The sequence below is a fragment of the Rhamphochromis longiceps genome, linkage group LG1 (assembly GCF_057381845.1).
Source record: "Rhamphochromis longiceps isolate RC_006_pf linkage group LG1, R_longiceps_female_GT1.1, whole genome shotgun sequence".
NCBI classification, from domain to species: domain Eukaryota; kingdom Metazoa; phylum Chordata; class Actinopteri; order Cichliformes; family Cichlidae; genus Rhamphochromis; species Rhamphochromis longiceps.
Window position 1 is genome coordinate 38,959,850 of NC_140557.1, and position 15,651 is coordinate 38,975,500.

Below are 15,651 nucleotides of genomic sequence, written 5' to 3' on the forward strand. Positions count from 1 at the left end.
TCAATCATTACATTACACTAAAGGCATACAATAATTTATATGACACTGAGTAAAACAAGCATCTGAGATCCTACAGCCCAGCCAGACTCCCACATACTGACTGTGAGCTCATGTGACACACAGATTACAACTGCAATTAAATTTAATTACATTATACATTATGCATATGAGGCACAGACCAAAGACCATCAGCAAGAAGCTTGATGAGAAGGCGATTAATCAGAAATGGAAGAAATATAAAACGACCATTACTCTCCCCTATGTCTGGACCTCCACATGAGCTCTTGCATCATGGGGTGAAGATGATCATGAGAAAGATGTTGGACCACAGACAACAAGAACACCACACTGGACTGATATCTAGCAGCGCTTGCAAGGTCCTCCTGTTTAAGGAGGCACGTGACTTAGTTTTAAAAATCCAAATGATTCAGAAAAGGCTTGGGAGAGAGCTGTGTGGTCATATGAAACCAAAATCAAGCTCTTTAGCATCAACTCGATGTGCCACGTTTGGAGAAAGAGAAAGTCAAGCATAGAAACATTATACTTTTCTGCTAAGGACGGGACAACTTCACGGACATCTGAGTTGACAAGCGATCAGCGAGAAACACGAAAGGATTTACTTAAATCAGTTTATAACTGATTACTATCCCCCCACCCCACCCAGTCGTTCTTCCCCTGCCATCTTTGACTAGATTATTGTGTACATGAGCACGTTTACCTGTGCATCCAGCTCCATGATATGGGACACCTTGTTCCAGCCAAAGCCCACAAAGCGCTGGTCGTACTCAGGACATTCTCTTCTCACCACAACGTACGGCTCAAAGTCTGGCTCCCACTCCACCTTATAGGGCGTGGTGGCCGTTCGCCATTTGGCATAGTTGGTAGGTGCGTGACCCTTTGGCCACACATGATACCTGTGACAGGCAGGAAGAAGGAGACATTGCCAGTTAAATAATCCTCCAATCATCATCGACTGATCAGAAAAGTTCATTTTGGTTTGTAATTAGAAACCTGAAGGTGTAGAGAGTCCCCATGTCCAGCATGGAGAGCAGCTCGGCTTTGGATTTGGGGAAGGACAGACGGTAACGAAGGGTCTCGAAAGCTGGAACCACCAGAGCCTTCTTTGTGTGAGCCATGTCCATCTGCACCACAGACTTTCTGCAGCAGCAAACAGGAAGTGAGAGGCAGCTAAAGCAGCACGTATCTACCAACAGGGATGACTAAACCCTCGAAAACACGATTGCAGTCTGAAAGTTCAAAGTAAGTAAAACTTCCAGAAATGCCATGAATAATATATAATGAATGATTTTTGGTTCTTGGTTAGGAAAACTACTCCAAAAGGATTTTATGCAGGACTCATGACTCACCTCTAATGCTGGGCTCAGACTATACAGCACTTTGTGATCAGTGCGTCTCCTATTAGGCGGATATAATCGAGTCAAAAACACTCGCAATGAATTGGCAAATAGACAGAAATCCTAGACCGAATCATGGCAGGAATATCCTGGTGAAAAGGAGGGAAACGTCATCTCTTCTTTGTCCAATAATAATTTTAAGGAGTGTTAAAATATGTCTACTCTTGTTTTCAGTTCATCTTGTGTAGCAGGAGAGCGTCCTCACTGAGGAGCAAACACCGTTTCCACTCGCAGCAATAAGGAAAATGAGTCAGTGCAGAACCAACGGATGTCACAGCGCAGCATTACAACCTCTAAGCACAGCGGAAAGTCAAGGTGTAGGCATCAGAGTTCATTACTCTATTTTATTTTAGTCAGTGGTAAGGTAAGGGTATCAGAAGTACAGTTATAACACCACATCTGTATGTAACACTCTTCAAAAAAACAAAAAAAAAAAAAAACAAGCCATGAAAAGGTTTTTTTACAACAGGACAGTTGGACTTACCTCAGGTAATCATAGAGACCGTACATTGGCAGGAAGTCCACGTCAGTCAGGAACACGTAGGGTGTGTTGGCATTCTTCAGGGCCACGTTCCTCACCAGGTTGACCGGGTAGAACTGGCCCTCCTTGTAGACAATGTGGTAACCCACGTTCTTGCGGTTCTTGAGGACCTCGGAGGCCTGGGCATAACGCAGGAACTGCTGAGCCTCAGCGTCAGACATGTAGAGAGCTAGGCTGATGGGGCCTTCCCAGTGCTTACAGATGGCTTCCAGCATCTGCAGCCTGTAGCAGGCACACACGGTCATTTCACACATTTTAAAGCACACAGATCCAAGCCAGGAGATGATTACAGTACACGGGTTCAGTACCTGTCCATGGAGAGCTGGGCCACCAGAGTGATGTCAGTGTTGTCCTCAGTGGGCGTGTAGTCATACTGCAGGAAATACAGGTGAACTCGGTGCACTGTCAGTCGCTCTCGACGGAAGTCGTAACACTGATCGTCCTCGTCCAGCTCCTCCAGAGCCTTTTGTAGCTGAGCAAAAGTACACACAGTTACAACATCCATCCATCCATTCGCTTCCGCTTATCCTTTTCAGGGTCGCGGGGGGCACTGGAGCCTATCTCAGCTGTCATGGGGCGAAAGGCAGGGTACACCCTGGACAGGTCGCCAGTCTGTCGCAGGGCCACAGTTACAACAATTAAATGTCATTTTCAATTTCCTTTATCTTCTAACCCAACGGTCCCCAACCCCCGAGCCACCAGCCGGTACCGGTCCGTGAGTCGTCTGTCATTAGAATAGAATAGAATAGAATAGAATAGAATAGAATAGAATTCCACTTTATTGTCATTGCACATGTCATAGGTACAGGGCAACGAAATGCAGTTTGCATCCATCCAGAAGTGCTTTAGCCATGATATAGATATATCTTCCTTCCTGTAGATGTCCTGTATGGCAGGAAGTGGTGCTCCGGCGATGCGCTGGGCAGTTTTCACGACCCTCTGCAACGCCTTCGGGTCCGAGGCAGAGCAGTTCCCGTACCAGACTGTTATACAGTTGGTCAGGATGCTCTCGATGGTGCAGCGATAGAAGTTCACCAGGATGTCTGAGGACAGGTGGTTCTTCCTCAGAGTCCTCAAGAAGAAGAGGCGCTGGTGAGCGTTCTTGACCAGCTTGGAGCAGTTGGTCGTCCAGATCAGATCCTCGGAGATGTGAACTCCCAGGAACTTGAAGCTGCTCACACGCTCCACAGCCGTCCCCTTAATGTAGGTGGGCGGATGTGGGTCAACATTCCTCCTGTAGTCCACGATGAGCTCCTTGGTCTTCTCAGTGTTAAGCAGCAGGTTGTTTGTGTCACACCACTCACCCAGACGATCCACCTCCTCCCTGTAGGTCACCGTGGTGTCATCTGCAAACTTAATGATGGTGTTAGAACCACCGGCAGGTCTGCAGTCGTGGGTGAAGAGGGAGTAGAGGAAAGGGCTCATCACACAGCCTTGTGGTACACCGGTGTTCATTGTGATTGTAGATGAGCAGCGGTTATCCAGCCGGACATGTTGGGGGCGGTTGGTCAGGAAGTCCAGTAACCATTTGCACATGAGGGAACTGATTCCCAGGTCTGTCAGTTGTGAGTTGTGAGGGGTGGATTGTATTGAATGTTGAACTGAAGTCTATAAACAGCATTCTGGTGTAGGTGTTGTTGTTGTCCAGGTGTGAGAGGACAGAGTGCAGTGCGATGGAGACTGCATCCTCTGTGCTCCTGTTTCTGGCGGTATGCGAATTGGTGGGGGTCCAGGGTGGGGGGGAGACAGGATTTGAAGTGTGCTAGGACCAGCTGCTCTAAGCACTTTGTGATGATGGGGGTGAGTGCTACTGGGCGGTAGTCATTGAGTTTTTGGGTATTGGGACGATGGAGGTGGATTTGAAGCAGGCCGGTACCACAGCGTGGGCCAAAGACAGGTTGAATGTGTCTGTGAGCACTCCTGCAAGCTCCCCAGAACACGCTCTGAGAACACGCCCGGGGATGCCATCAGGACCTGCAGCCTTGTGGACATTGATCCTGTTCAGCACCGCTCCTACATCGGTGGAGGAGAGAGTCAGAGGTTGGTGGTCTGGCGTCATGTCTGCTTTGGTTGTGGTTGTTGGATTCCCTCGCTCAAAACGAGCATAAAGGTTGTTGAGCTCGTTGAGGAAAGAGACGTCAGAGGATGCGGGGGAGGGTTTGGTGGTCCTGTAGTCTGTGATGGTCTGGAGTCCTTGCCACATGCGTCGGGGGTTGGAGTTGGAGAAGTGTTCTTCTACCTTCTTTTTGTAATGGTGTTTGGCTTTTTTGATGCCCTTCTTTAGCTTAGCCCTGGCTGTACTGCAGGCGTGTGCATCTCCTGACCTAAAGGCGGTGTTGCGGGCCTTCAGGAGGAGACGAACATCCTGGTTCATCCAAGGCTTCTGGTTGGGGTACATGGTGATCCGTTTCTGGGTGGTGACACTGTCTGTGGTTTTGGAGATTAGGTGGAGCTCATGCACCAAGCGTTGTTAATATAAATGCACAAACCTCCACCTCTGGTCTTGCAGGAGTCATCTGCTAGCCTGTCGGCTCGGTGTGTGTGTTAAGGCTCGGGTGTGAAATTCATGGTTTTCAGGGTTTTTATCGTTATTTTTTTAATGTTTTTTATCGTTAACTCGGTTTTCCTGGATCTTTTCCCGAGTGTTATGAATAAATCTTCTTTTTTGGTACTGGTTTTATTTTGTTGTATTTATACGCAACACCTTAAAGGCTGGTCTGTGAAAATATTGTCGGACATAAACCAGTGGCACAAAAAATATTTTCTGTCTCTGTCTGTCCTAGCTCTCTCTTTCTTCCCCAAACACCCTCCTTTATCAAAAAAACAAAACAAAAGATAAAAACATATTGCAAACAAGATTTGTCCTGCAGACTAATCTCATGGGAATCGACTGGAAAACGATACATGCACATGTGTTTAGCTGACAGGTAACATCATAAATATTTAACAAATAAACTTCACTACTACTACTACTAGATACTTTAGGCAACAGTGGAAACCAGGCCGCTGCCCCCGTACAATATTACTCAGCAAAGGCCACAAAGTGAAGTAGAGACAGATCAGCTGACCTCAGCTCGGCACAGCCCTGAACTGGACGAGCAGATAAGAAAACAGGTGGATGTTATTGTTTCCTGCCTGACACAGTCTGAGTGATGTTTGAAATATTTTCCCCCAATGTTAAATGATTACTCTCAGATGTTTGCTACTGTCACAAATATCGCCCGTGTGTGTGTGTGTGTGTGCGCCAACCTTGACGCTCTCTGGACTGGCCTGCGTCGGGCAGCCGAACAGTTCCCGTCTCAGCAGGTTTCCATCATACTCCAAGAAGGTCAGGTAGAGGTTCCTGAAGAACTCCACGTGTTTGTTTTTGACGCGGAGCTTCTTAGGAGAGTTCCAGTGGATCACCTGAAACCATAACAAATGGTAAATGGACTGTATTTGTATAGCGCTTTTCTAGTCCTTAAAGCGCTTTGGGGTAAGCGCTTTACACAACCAGTCATCCACCCATTCACACACTGGTGATGGCAGCTACATTGCAGCCACAGCCACCCTGGGGCGCACTGACAGAGGCGAGGCTGCCGGACACTGGCGCCGCCGGACCCTCTGACCACCACCAGTAGGCAACGGGTGAAGTGTCTTGCCCAAGGACACAACGACCAAGACTGTCTGAGCCAGGGCTCGAACCGGCAACCTTCCGATTACAAGGCGAACTCCCAACTCTTGAGCCACGATTGCAAGTTTCTGCTACTCAGCCTGACGGCAGCCTGTGGCAGTAAACGACAAACCTGATGGTGCGAGCTGGCGTACCTTGAGGTCAGACACCTCGGTGTAACACTGCTCGGAGCGCGTGTGATCAGACAGCTGAACGTTCCAGAAGCAGGGAAGCTGGTGCACCAGGACTGGGTTCTGCTTTATGAAGGCGTTGAATATGTCCTGCACACAGACAACACACCGCTTTATCAAGAGCCTCGATCCTTTTAACACTAGGATTACTTTGTAGACATGCATAGATCAGAGCTGCTGATGTTTGTGATGATGTAAACAGAATCAAATTTGTGAAAGCATGACTCATCGTGGCCTCAGGGTCTAATTCTGCAGCCCTGCTCTCCAAGACAACAAAAAAATAGTCTTTAAAAAATTCAATAAAGCTCAACAAACACAAGACTGTAAAACACCAACAGCTCGTCAGTGCCAGGATGATGCCACTGATGAGCTGTATACGTGGGCGCCGAGGCGACGGAGTCACAATCAAAGGAGTCCTCACCCAGAATCAGTTACAGTGAAGGCCACAGACTGATGACGGTGTGTAATGAGTTGACAATCCTGTTTGGAGGTATCCCTAACCTGATCAGCGAGTGATGTACTGAGCATGCTCATAAGTTCCCTCTCTGCCGTCAGCCTCCACATCTGCTCCCAACCGATTCGCCGCAGTCTCTCCAAGTACAGAAGAATGACGCCTGAAACCACGAAGCAGGACACTGGCTAACAATGTGACATTAACTTAAAACGTTCACTTTGGGCTAAACGTTCACTCTTCAAACACTGAGGTTCTTTGTGCTGTTAGGAATGAGACGACATCAGGTTCTGTGCTGTTTGGAGCAAACCTGCCAGCCTCAGAGATTCGATCAAAAACCCGTTTACCTGTGTTGAAGCCTCTTCCCAGCGCAGGCCACGGTTTGTGGTTTTTCCATAAGTTGCCCAAGTACCAGTCACTTTGATTCTCCACCAGACCAATCACCTGCTTATCTGTGAATGAAACAAGTTTTTCCCCTCAACAGTTCACAAACATAATAAACTTAAATGAGCGTCAGTGTTCACAGTAACCAACTGCTTTCATCATTCATTCAGCTAGTTTAAAAAAAAATTCTAATTTCTTATTTGATAACTGATATCGAGGCGTCACATACTAAACAGCAGTCACTCTGCTGGCAGCGTCTGCCCGCTAATGAATCTAAAACCCACAGATACATCCGTACGTCTGTGGTCTGCTTGAGGAGATTTTCAGTAACAGTAACTTATTGATGGTTTTTGATACGTGTGATGGTACACAGCAGTCCTAAAAATAAAAACAGCATTGATTTGAAATTTTCATAAACCCACAATTTATTCACAGTAGCACACAGAAAACAAAACTTTACATTGAGATATTTTATTATTTCATGAAAAAAAATAGCTCATTTTGAAATTGATGGCAACAAAAGAACATTTTGTAACTAATTAGGCTAATTGGCAACAGGTCTTTAACTTGGCATAAAAAAGAGAAGCAGAGAGGTTCACAAATCTGTAAAAACTCTGTCTTCAAATTCTTTGTGGAACAATTTCAGAATAATGTTCCTCGATGGAAAATTGTGTCTAGAGTACATAATATCATCAAGCGATTGTGTGAATCTAAACATTCAGACACATTAACACTCCAATGGATAGATCAGAGAGCAACTTGGGCTAAGACGGGGATCGAACACCAACCTTCCAATTAGCAGATAACCTGCTCAACCTCCTGAGCTACAGCCACACCACATAGTCAACACATCCTCTGGACTAAAGAGGAAATCGGTCAGCTGGCTTGTTATCAGCACTCAGTTCAAAAGCCCAGATCTTCGATTGTAGGGCGGTGCATTAGTGTCTGTGGAACTGGCAGCTGTTGTTACAAAGAGACCGAATGCTACAGTGCGGTAAACATGTCCTGCTGCCATAAAAGTCAAAATGGCAAAACATTGCCTCATTTTAAATGTGGTATAGCGTGCCATGTAAATAAAATATGGCTTTATGACATTTGCAAATTGTTGGGTCTTTATTTATATTTTACGCACCATTCCAAGTTTTGGAATTTCACAAATTTCTCATTTATAGTTTGACATTTCTGTGTGTCAGCACCGGCTGACTTTTTGGAGACTTTTTTTTTTTTGTCAATGTCAGGTTTGAGGATCTCACCAGTAAACTTCCTAAAAATGCCCCAGAGTTCAGCGATGTCCGTAGCGAAGGTGATGTCTGTGTCCAGGACGATGACCTTCGACAGGTCGGAGGGCAAAGCTTTGGTTAGCGTCAGCTTCATCAAGCCGTAAATACCTGAGTAGTGTTTGTTGGGTATCCACGACACTTCGGACTGAAACAAGAAAAAAATGCAACAGTAACTCTTAAAGCTGTTACAGCTCTGAGCTGTTCATTATGTATGAGCGCAGTTCCAGTATGTGGGCTAAGACAAAGCCATATAAGGACATTCTGGCAAAGCCTCAATTTGTTGGGTTTTTTCCCTGTATCTGCTAAGAGACTCTTTTAATTAATTCTCCTGATTCTGAGTAATTGTATCTGCATAAGTGAATCATCTGCAAACATAATCGGCTTAGAGTCTTGGCTGTTTTTCCCTGTTTTAGTGTGAGGAAGCTGAAGAGAGAGGCTGCGGGTCGAGGCTTCTGACAGCACAAAGGACTCATTGTTTAGCACTAAGACTGTGAGGGAGAGGAGAATGTGATGATGTGACGGGGGTGATGCAGGTTGGAAACACAAACAAATTCAGGCTTGTTCCCTCCCCGCCACTCCAACAGAACAGTTATGATTTTAAAATAAATCGTTTGGCGTCTTTGTGCTCATGCGTCACTTGACTTTTCGAACTTAACAAGCAGTCGTTTCTGTCGAGTCAAAGCTCCTGTGGTGATTGTTGTCTTTAAACTTCGAGGAGGTGGATGAGCGGCTCAGAATCACCGAGCAGAAGTCTTAATTCAGTGACACTTAATTGGATGTTTTGACTGTTTTGTCCCATTCCCAGTCTAGATGGTCCCACACTGCTTGGACACCGATCCATGACTGACGGAGTTCCACGTTCCACATTCCATGGACGTCTTTACTGTCATCTGATATTTGGGGTTTTCTCTGTATTATTCTGGGGTTATCTTAAAATGTAACATGCCTTTGGGCAACTGTTGCTGTGGGGCAGTGGATCAGGCAGTTTATGTATCAATCCTGCAATTCATCCCAGGACTGAAGAGGGCAGCATACACCAATACAATTACATATACTCTTGTTCTACTCTATATCTGAAGGAGGCGGACGTCAACAAGCACTGGAAACACCACACATGCCAACGCAAAAAAGTATACGTGAAAGATCAAACATGTGAAAAACGCATGTTACCATTTCGAGACAGCAAATGTTTGCTAACATTATATAACTATATGAATGTGTTATATCAGGGCACCACTTTAAATACAATGATAACTCAACAATAACCTTACCTAGATCAAATGAGTGCATTTAACTTTATTTATACTTGGTTTCCTCACATACATCAACTTATCTGGCCTAAATATGGAACACTTGTACACCGCTGTCTGCAAGCACTTGTGAGACTCGTAATCTCTAATATCATGCAGCAAAATTTCTGCCACAACTTCACCTACTTCCAAGGTGCATGGAGAGGATGAGAAACTAACAAAGCATGAACTCCAGCAACACTTAAAAGTAAAGAGGAACAATTTTCTTAACTGACCAACGTGTGTCGGCTTGTGGCTTTCATCAGGGTCATAGAAACAGATAACACAATTTGTGCTTAAATAAAGGAAACAGAAAAAAATTCAAATTAACCAATCACATCTTCATAGGTAAGCCAGCTGACAGCAGTTAATTGGTTAAGTCACAGGCCAAGTAAATACTGGACTAGACCATTAACATAAAGGGGTGGGGGGCATAATCCCCACCTATCTTATCATGATATATCTGAGAAATACATAAAAAGAAAGAATGTTGAAATTATACAGAAAAATATTTATCCTTAGATTCATGAGAATGTTTGATGTGATTTCCAGTGTTTGTGTGACCGTGGCCAGTGAATTAACAGGTCAAGAATAATACAAGGAGAGCAATGACTCTGTCAGTATTCATGTTCAGGCTTGAGGCTCCGGTGTTATTAAAACCAGTGTTCCTGTAGCTGTGTGGTGTATGTGGCACAGGAAATCAACAAAAACTAAGATCTCTGACTACAGAGATGACATTTTCTGAATCTGTGCATCATAACACGTATAAAACTTTGAATGTATAAAGTTTATCTTTAAATTGAATAAACCTAAGAGCTGCATGTTCAAAATAAACAACGTAGCATAACTTTAGTTATTACTTAACGTTTTTGGGCCGTAAGTCTGCATAACTTTTTAAAGTAAAGTCAAATTTTACAGTGTGTTGCATTGTGCCTTACCAGAAGGCTGGAAACCCCTCAGCACCAACATGAGTACAATCGAAGCTAAATGGGAGCTTGACCCTTTATCTCATCCTAAAGTAAGATCAGAGAGCTTTAACGATGTTCTGATCTCTGCTAAAGTGACAAATGATCTGACAAGCACATAGACACTAGCTGTGACCTCCTCTGTCAGACTCTTAGAGATGCATACTGTACCGTGCAGCTCTTATTCTGTCTCCCACTCTTTGATGCTCTGCAACTATTCTGGTAAAGATTTGGAAATATATTCAACGGTACCCTCACAACTTGCTGTTGCTTTGAACTGTGCAGGTTTTCTTTTGATGTGATAAATTTAGGGTCTGACTTTGACTCACCTTGTCTAACAGACAACAGGAAACAGGGCTGTGTTAATGTATTTGGATGAGGTTTGTGTACTTTCAAGGCGTGCTCTTACCTTGAGCTCATCTGCATCGTAGAAGCTGACTTGCACAGATGGAACCATCCAGGACTGGAACAGAGAACTCAGGATTCGATTTGCTACTGTGTCAGTGATAAAATGAAAGTGAAGAGGATTTCTCCTGAAAAATAAAAAAAAGGCATCAAGGTCAAGGAGGTCCTTCCAGTAGGAGGAAAAAAATGTCAACACGTTCCACGGCAATGCAATACTGTAATCAGATTACATTTTTCAGTATGACAGTGATGTAACGTGCTACGGTGATATGGGCATCTCTTTTATTTGTAGTGCACAAAAGCACATCAGTACAACGGTAAAGGGCAAACTGCATCTGGGACAGAAACAACTGCGTTTTACTGCTAACACAAAGGTAACCTGCTAACACAAAGCTAACCTGCTAAAACAATGCTAACAAGTTAACACAAAGCTAACGTGCTAACACAAAGCTAACACGGTAACACAAAGCTAATGCGCTAACACAAAGCTAACCTGTTAAAATAAAGCTAACATGCTAACACAAAGCTAACACGCTAATGTAAAGCTAGTGCGCTAACACAAAGGGAAGAGCTCAGAATAACATTAGAGCTAAGTGTATGCCAACCCCAAACCACACCTGTACATGTGTCTGTAGCAGAACCTCTTTGGCTATCACTTTGAAGTTTCTTTGGACTGGTGTTAAACTTTGCTTTTTGTTGTGGGTTTATTCTATTATGTAACGCCAGCAAAATGATCAAATGCGTGTCCTTGTTAGGATAGGATTTTGTGTCTGTGTGGGACTGTAGCCTGAGGTTTATATAGTATAATGAGTACTTAAGCAGGATACTGCATAAATTTAAAAAGAAGTAAGTAATCTGTAGTACATTTCTTCTCTTGAATAATAACCCCACACAGGGTCGCTGATAAAGCTGAATACTAGTAGTTATTCATGTTAGCTAAGGTTAGCCCTCTAAAAGCATCACCATCATTAGCCTTCTAAATTAGCAGCCCTCTGCCCATGGAGCTGCTATCTTCATCAACAAGCTCTACAGTTTGCCTGCTTTGAACAAAAGCTTGAAGCAAGAGTGCCTTTATGGGTCTTTATCTCGTTTTTGATTATCCAATTTCCCCACAAACATTTCTTTTTGTCCCTTATCACTTTTATTTAATATCCTTTTCTTTTTATTTGCCTTTAGCATGTTTGAAGAAGGCTTCACAAATACTTTAGCTTCTTCTTTCTCCTGTACAATCTCGTGTTAACTCTAAAGTCATGTATATCTGAGAATATCTAGGTAAAAGTGGGTTTGTATGTAAATCTATTACAAAAAGAAGAATTTTGTGACCCCCTTTGGAATGACCAGGATTTTTGTATGAATTACTCAAACAAATCTTCTTCCAAGTCACAACATAGACAAACATAGTGTGACTAATAAATAAAATAAATAAACCTATTATGTATTGACTAATGACAAATCATTCACATTGCTGGTTCTTTAATGATTGCACATTGTGCTCTTGGTATGCTCTTCACAGACTGTCCATTTCTAAAGAGAGCAGAAAAAGTCATGCATTTTGACCATTTGTAAACACTTTGTCTTTTTGAACACAATTCTCTAAAAATGTGTTTGTAGCATTTTGTAGATTCCTATATCTTAGTAACACTTTTTCCAACTTCCTGTAAACATTGTAGTCACTGAGAATGGTAAAGAGTAGATTTGAAATGAAATTAGTTTGTCAGATTTACTTTAGTGTTTCTTAAAGGCTGGGGTAAGTTATGATTACATTACAGCTAAGTGACATTAGTTAGCATGATGAGATTATGTCAGTTTGAAAGTGGATTGCGTCCTCCTTGCAACTATGAAAAAATGGTGGCTGCAGGTTGTTGCATTGCATTTTTCTGTATTTGGTGACCTGCAAGTAGTTGCAGTGACCAGCTAGTACAGGTGTGAAACCTTCAACATCAAATGAGCCATTTTAGACCCTTCTACCAAACAATTGGGGGGGGGGCAGCACACAGATGTGCTGGCGGACAGATGACAGATATAAGGGAATAAATCAGTGTTTTTATTACTAGCCCGTAGCCAGATACGGCTCTTCAGCCAAAGGTTGCTGACCTCTGACCTAGCGGGAAGCAACCTGTCTGAGCAATTGGAGACAGAACATTCAGTTTCTAGCTTGTTTAGCTGATGTGACCAAAGCAAATGAAGGCTAAATGTTTGGTTGACAGAAATAATATTTTGATCAGCTGAGATAATTTAAGTATTGTACATCCCTTTTTGCTCATTTTTTAGCATCTGATTGCATCCATTTAATTAAACCAATGTAATATACTTTTAGATCCTTTCAGTAATAACCTTAAAATGTCTGTTAAAATGTGACTCTTATGTGATCTAAACCATAACATTTTCACTTCGTCTGTTTCCTGTTTAAGCTGAATGAATCTAACTGGGAAATGGGACCACCTCAGCAGAGACTTTAGCCTGCAGCAACTACCAACCAATCAAACTGCTTGATTTAATTTCTACAGTGTAAAGGTCCATTGGCTCATTTTGTTTCAGTCTCTTCATTTTTTAAATAACTCTTTTTAGGGTGACCTTCAAAGAATACATTTTTGTTTACAGAAAACCTAAACTAGAGAACTGACACAAATTTAGACTCACCTGTGAAAGAGGACCGACTTGACCAGTGTGACCACATCTCTGCTGGCGTTATGACCGGCACAAACGCACGCTACATGGATCAGCTAAAGGAAAAAAGAAGAAGAAGAAGCTCTGAGTTTTGGCAAAAGTCAGCCTGTAGCATGAATACTTCCCATTATGGGTGCTAACAGCTTCCATCACAAGCTCACAGCAGACTAGATGTGACTGCAGTTATAGATCTGCCCTATGTGCTAATTCACACACAGTGTCATCAGTCTTCTCCTAAAGTACTGAAGCTATATTGCTCTGCTGGTGCGTGTCACTCGCCCCCGTCTCTGATGTAAACTTTCATACTGAGATTCTCAAACATATATGATTTCACAACACTCGCTTTTCAGCAGAAGAGACTTTGAAAAGTTGGAGCTCAAAGGCAGCAAATCACATCAAAGAACAAAGTGTTCCCCTGGATTTCAGACCCTGCTAACCCACCTCTGCCTCACCCATTAATTAGTTTGAATGGACCACTGTGATTCGCTGAGCTTCTTGTTCAGGAAATTCTCTCCTGTTTGTGATTAGCCATCAGTGCAGCTGTTAGTGTGACACACTAACGTGTGATCCCATCAGAAGTAGTACTTGTTAAAAAAAAATGAGAGATTTGTCACCGAAGTGAATTATGTGTAATGAGGTAGTTGCACCCCCCGGCCTCCAGGTGGCGCATTGCTCAGTGAGACAGAATAGCGAGGTCATAGGTCCTCCTCTCCAAGTGACTATGTGCACGTTAGCATATGCTACTTCCGGTGCGGAAACTCCTGTGGGGAGCTTTGTTTCCGGTGTCCTATTCACGCCTTGTTTACCGTCCAAAATAAGTTAAGCAAATGAATGAATCAAGCGGCGATTTACATTTCTATAGATGTCTTGGGCATTTACCCAATATATCTGTAAATGATGTTCATCGACTTGTCGATATTTTTCCCCTGCGCCTCAGAGCAAAAGAGAAAAGGGATTCAAATGTTATATTTCTCAGCTGTCCCTCGTTTATCGCGGGTGTTATGTTCTAAAAATAACCAGCGATAGGTGAAATCAAATAGCCAATTTTTTTTTTTGACGGTGCAAAACGTTTCGTGGACATCGTGGACATACAGTACTGCACTTCAGAGTCACACTGCTAACGATCGATGCAGCGATTCTGTACTGTACAGGAGAGACGTGACGGAGGAGATCGTCTGCAGCGATCAGGACGCAGGACACAATGTGACGTAAAAAAAAAGCATGCAAACTTGCACTAAAAAATCCGCGAAACAGCAAGGTGAAAGGTGAACCGCGTTATAGCGAGGGACCACAGTAATTTTGAAGGTAAGTCACAACATACCCTTCGTAAATACTAATGTATAGAAACCGTTACCAGCAATCATTCATTTTTTGTGTGGCTTTTTTCATGGTTTGTTAACATGCTGTGTAGGTGTGTACTTGACTAGCTGATATCGACATAACGGGGGAAACATCTGGTTTGACTATTGTTCACCTGTAGTTTGAATGCTGAACATTTGCCTGTTTAAATCATGAGACCAGTCACTATACAGAGATACTTCTGAATGTGGACGATGTGTCTTCTGCTGCAGTAATGCAGTTCTGCTTGTGTTGAGTGATGTAAACAACTGATCGATCTAAACGCTTTAAACGTCATAATTGATCATTAGATTTTTTATGACACAACAGTGGTGAGTGTTCCCACCTTCTGCTCTTTGTAACTTAACGCGATCTTTCCGTTTTCGAGTTTTGGACATGATTTTGGAGCATATCTTCGCAGTAGCGATTGACCGCAAAGTAAAGCTACCGGAAATGCACAACCCTACATCCAGTCTCAAACCAGGAAGTTAGCATTTTCTTGTGCACATAGTCAATATGGCAGAAGCGAGGCAAAGAGAAACTTCACCAGTCGCCTCTGTCTCATCATTTCCCTGTTTTGCAGGTTTGTAACCGGTAAAACTATATTAAAACAGTTGTAAAATATTAATAAGAAACACAGCTAAATGTGGGGGTATAAATCAGTGGGTAAACCCTATTATTTGTTACTTTTTATGAAGTAGAAGGACTGGAAAAATGCCAAAGCCTAGCCAGCCGCGGGTGCCATTTTGGTTTCCTTTTTCCCCTTATTTCAGGTCGTTTTAGCTGAATAAGCTCCCTGTTGTGTCCTGATATTGTGAATATGAATGTTAATCTGCTGTTGGCAGTGAAGAACGACTGTTTACTGGTTCTGAAAAGTGATTTTGAGAATGTTAAAGCTAAAGCTAAGCCTGCCAGCATACACATGACTCTTTCATGTATTTGTGAGCTACTAAGCTGAATTGGTTTAAGACCAAGCACTGGTATGTTGGTTAAAACAATCAGAATACATAGGTATTTGGGACAAAAGTTAGAGGTAAAAATGTATTTGAACATGCATTTCATATTGTTTTGAA

At 43.1% G+C, this 15,651-nt stretch overlaps 1 protein-coding gene across 4 annotated transcripts in view; it reads right to left on the reverse strand.

The window, feature by feature from the left end:
• large2 (LARGE xylosyl- and glucuronyltransferase 2) overlaps positions 1 to 15,651 on the reverse strand; it is a 127,250-nt gene that overhangs the window by 5,768 nt on the left and 105,831 nt on the right. For all 4 annotated transcript variants that reach the window (XM_085408687.1, XM_085408694.1, XM_085408701.1 and 1 more), the window contains 11 exons: positions 13,214 to 13,296; positions 10,578 to 10,701; positions 7,888 to 8,059; positions 6,598 to 6,702; positions 6,301 to 6,413; positions 5,764 to 5,889; positions 5,206 to 5,361; positions 2,265 to 2,428; positions 1,900 to 2,178; positions 1,012 to 1,158; positions 719 to 914 (listed from right to left, as the gene is read on the reverse strand). In XM_085408687.1, the coding sequence (XP_085264813.1) occupies positions 719 to 914; positions 1,012 to 1,158; positions 1,900 to 2,178; positions 2,265 to 2,428; positions 5,206 to 5,361; positions 5,764 to 5,889; positions 6,301 to 6,413; positions 6,598 to 6,702; positions 7,888 to 8,059; positions 10,578 to 10,701; positions 13,214 to 13,296 (1,665 nt within the window). The remainder of the gene's footprint in view (positions 1 to 718; positions 915 to 1,011; positions 1,159 to 1,899; positions 2,179 to 2,264; positions 2,429 to 5,205; positions 5,362 to 5,763; positions 5,890 to 6,300; positions 6,414 to 6,597; positions 6,703 to 7,887; positions 8,060 to 10,577; positions 10,702 to 13,213; positions 13,297 to 15,651) is intronic.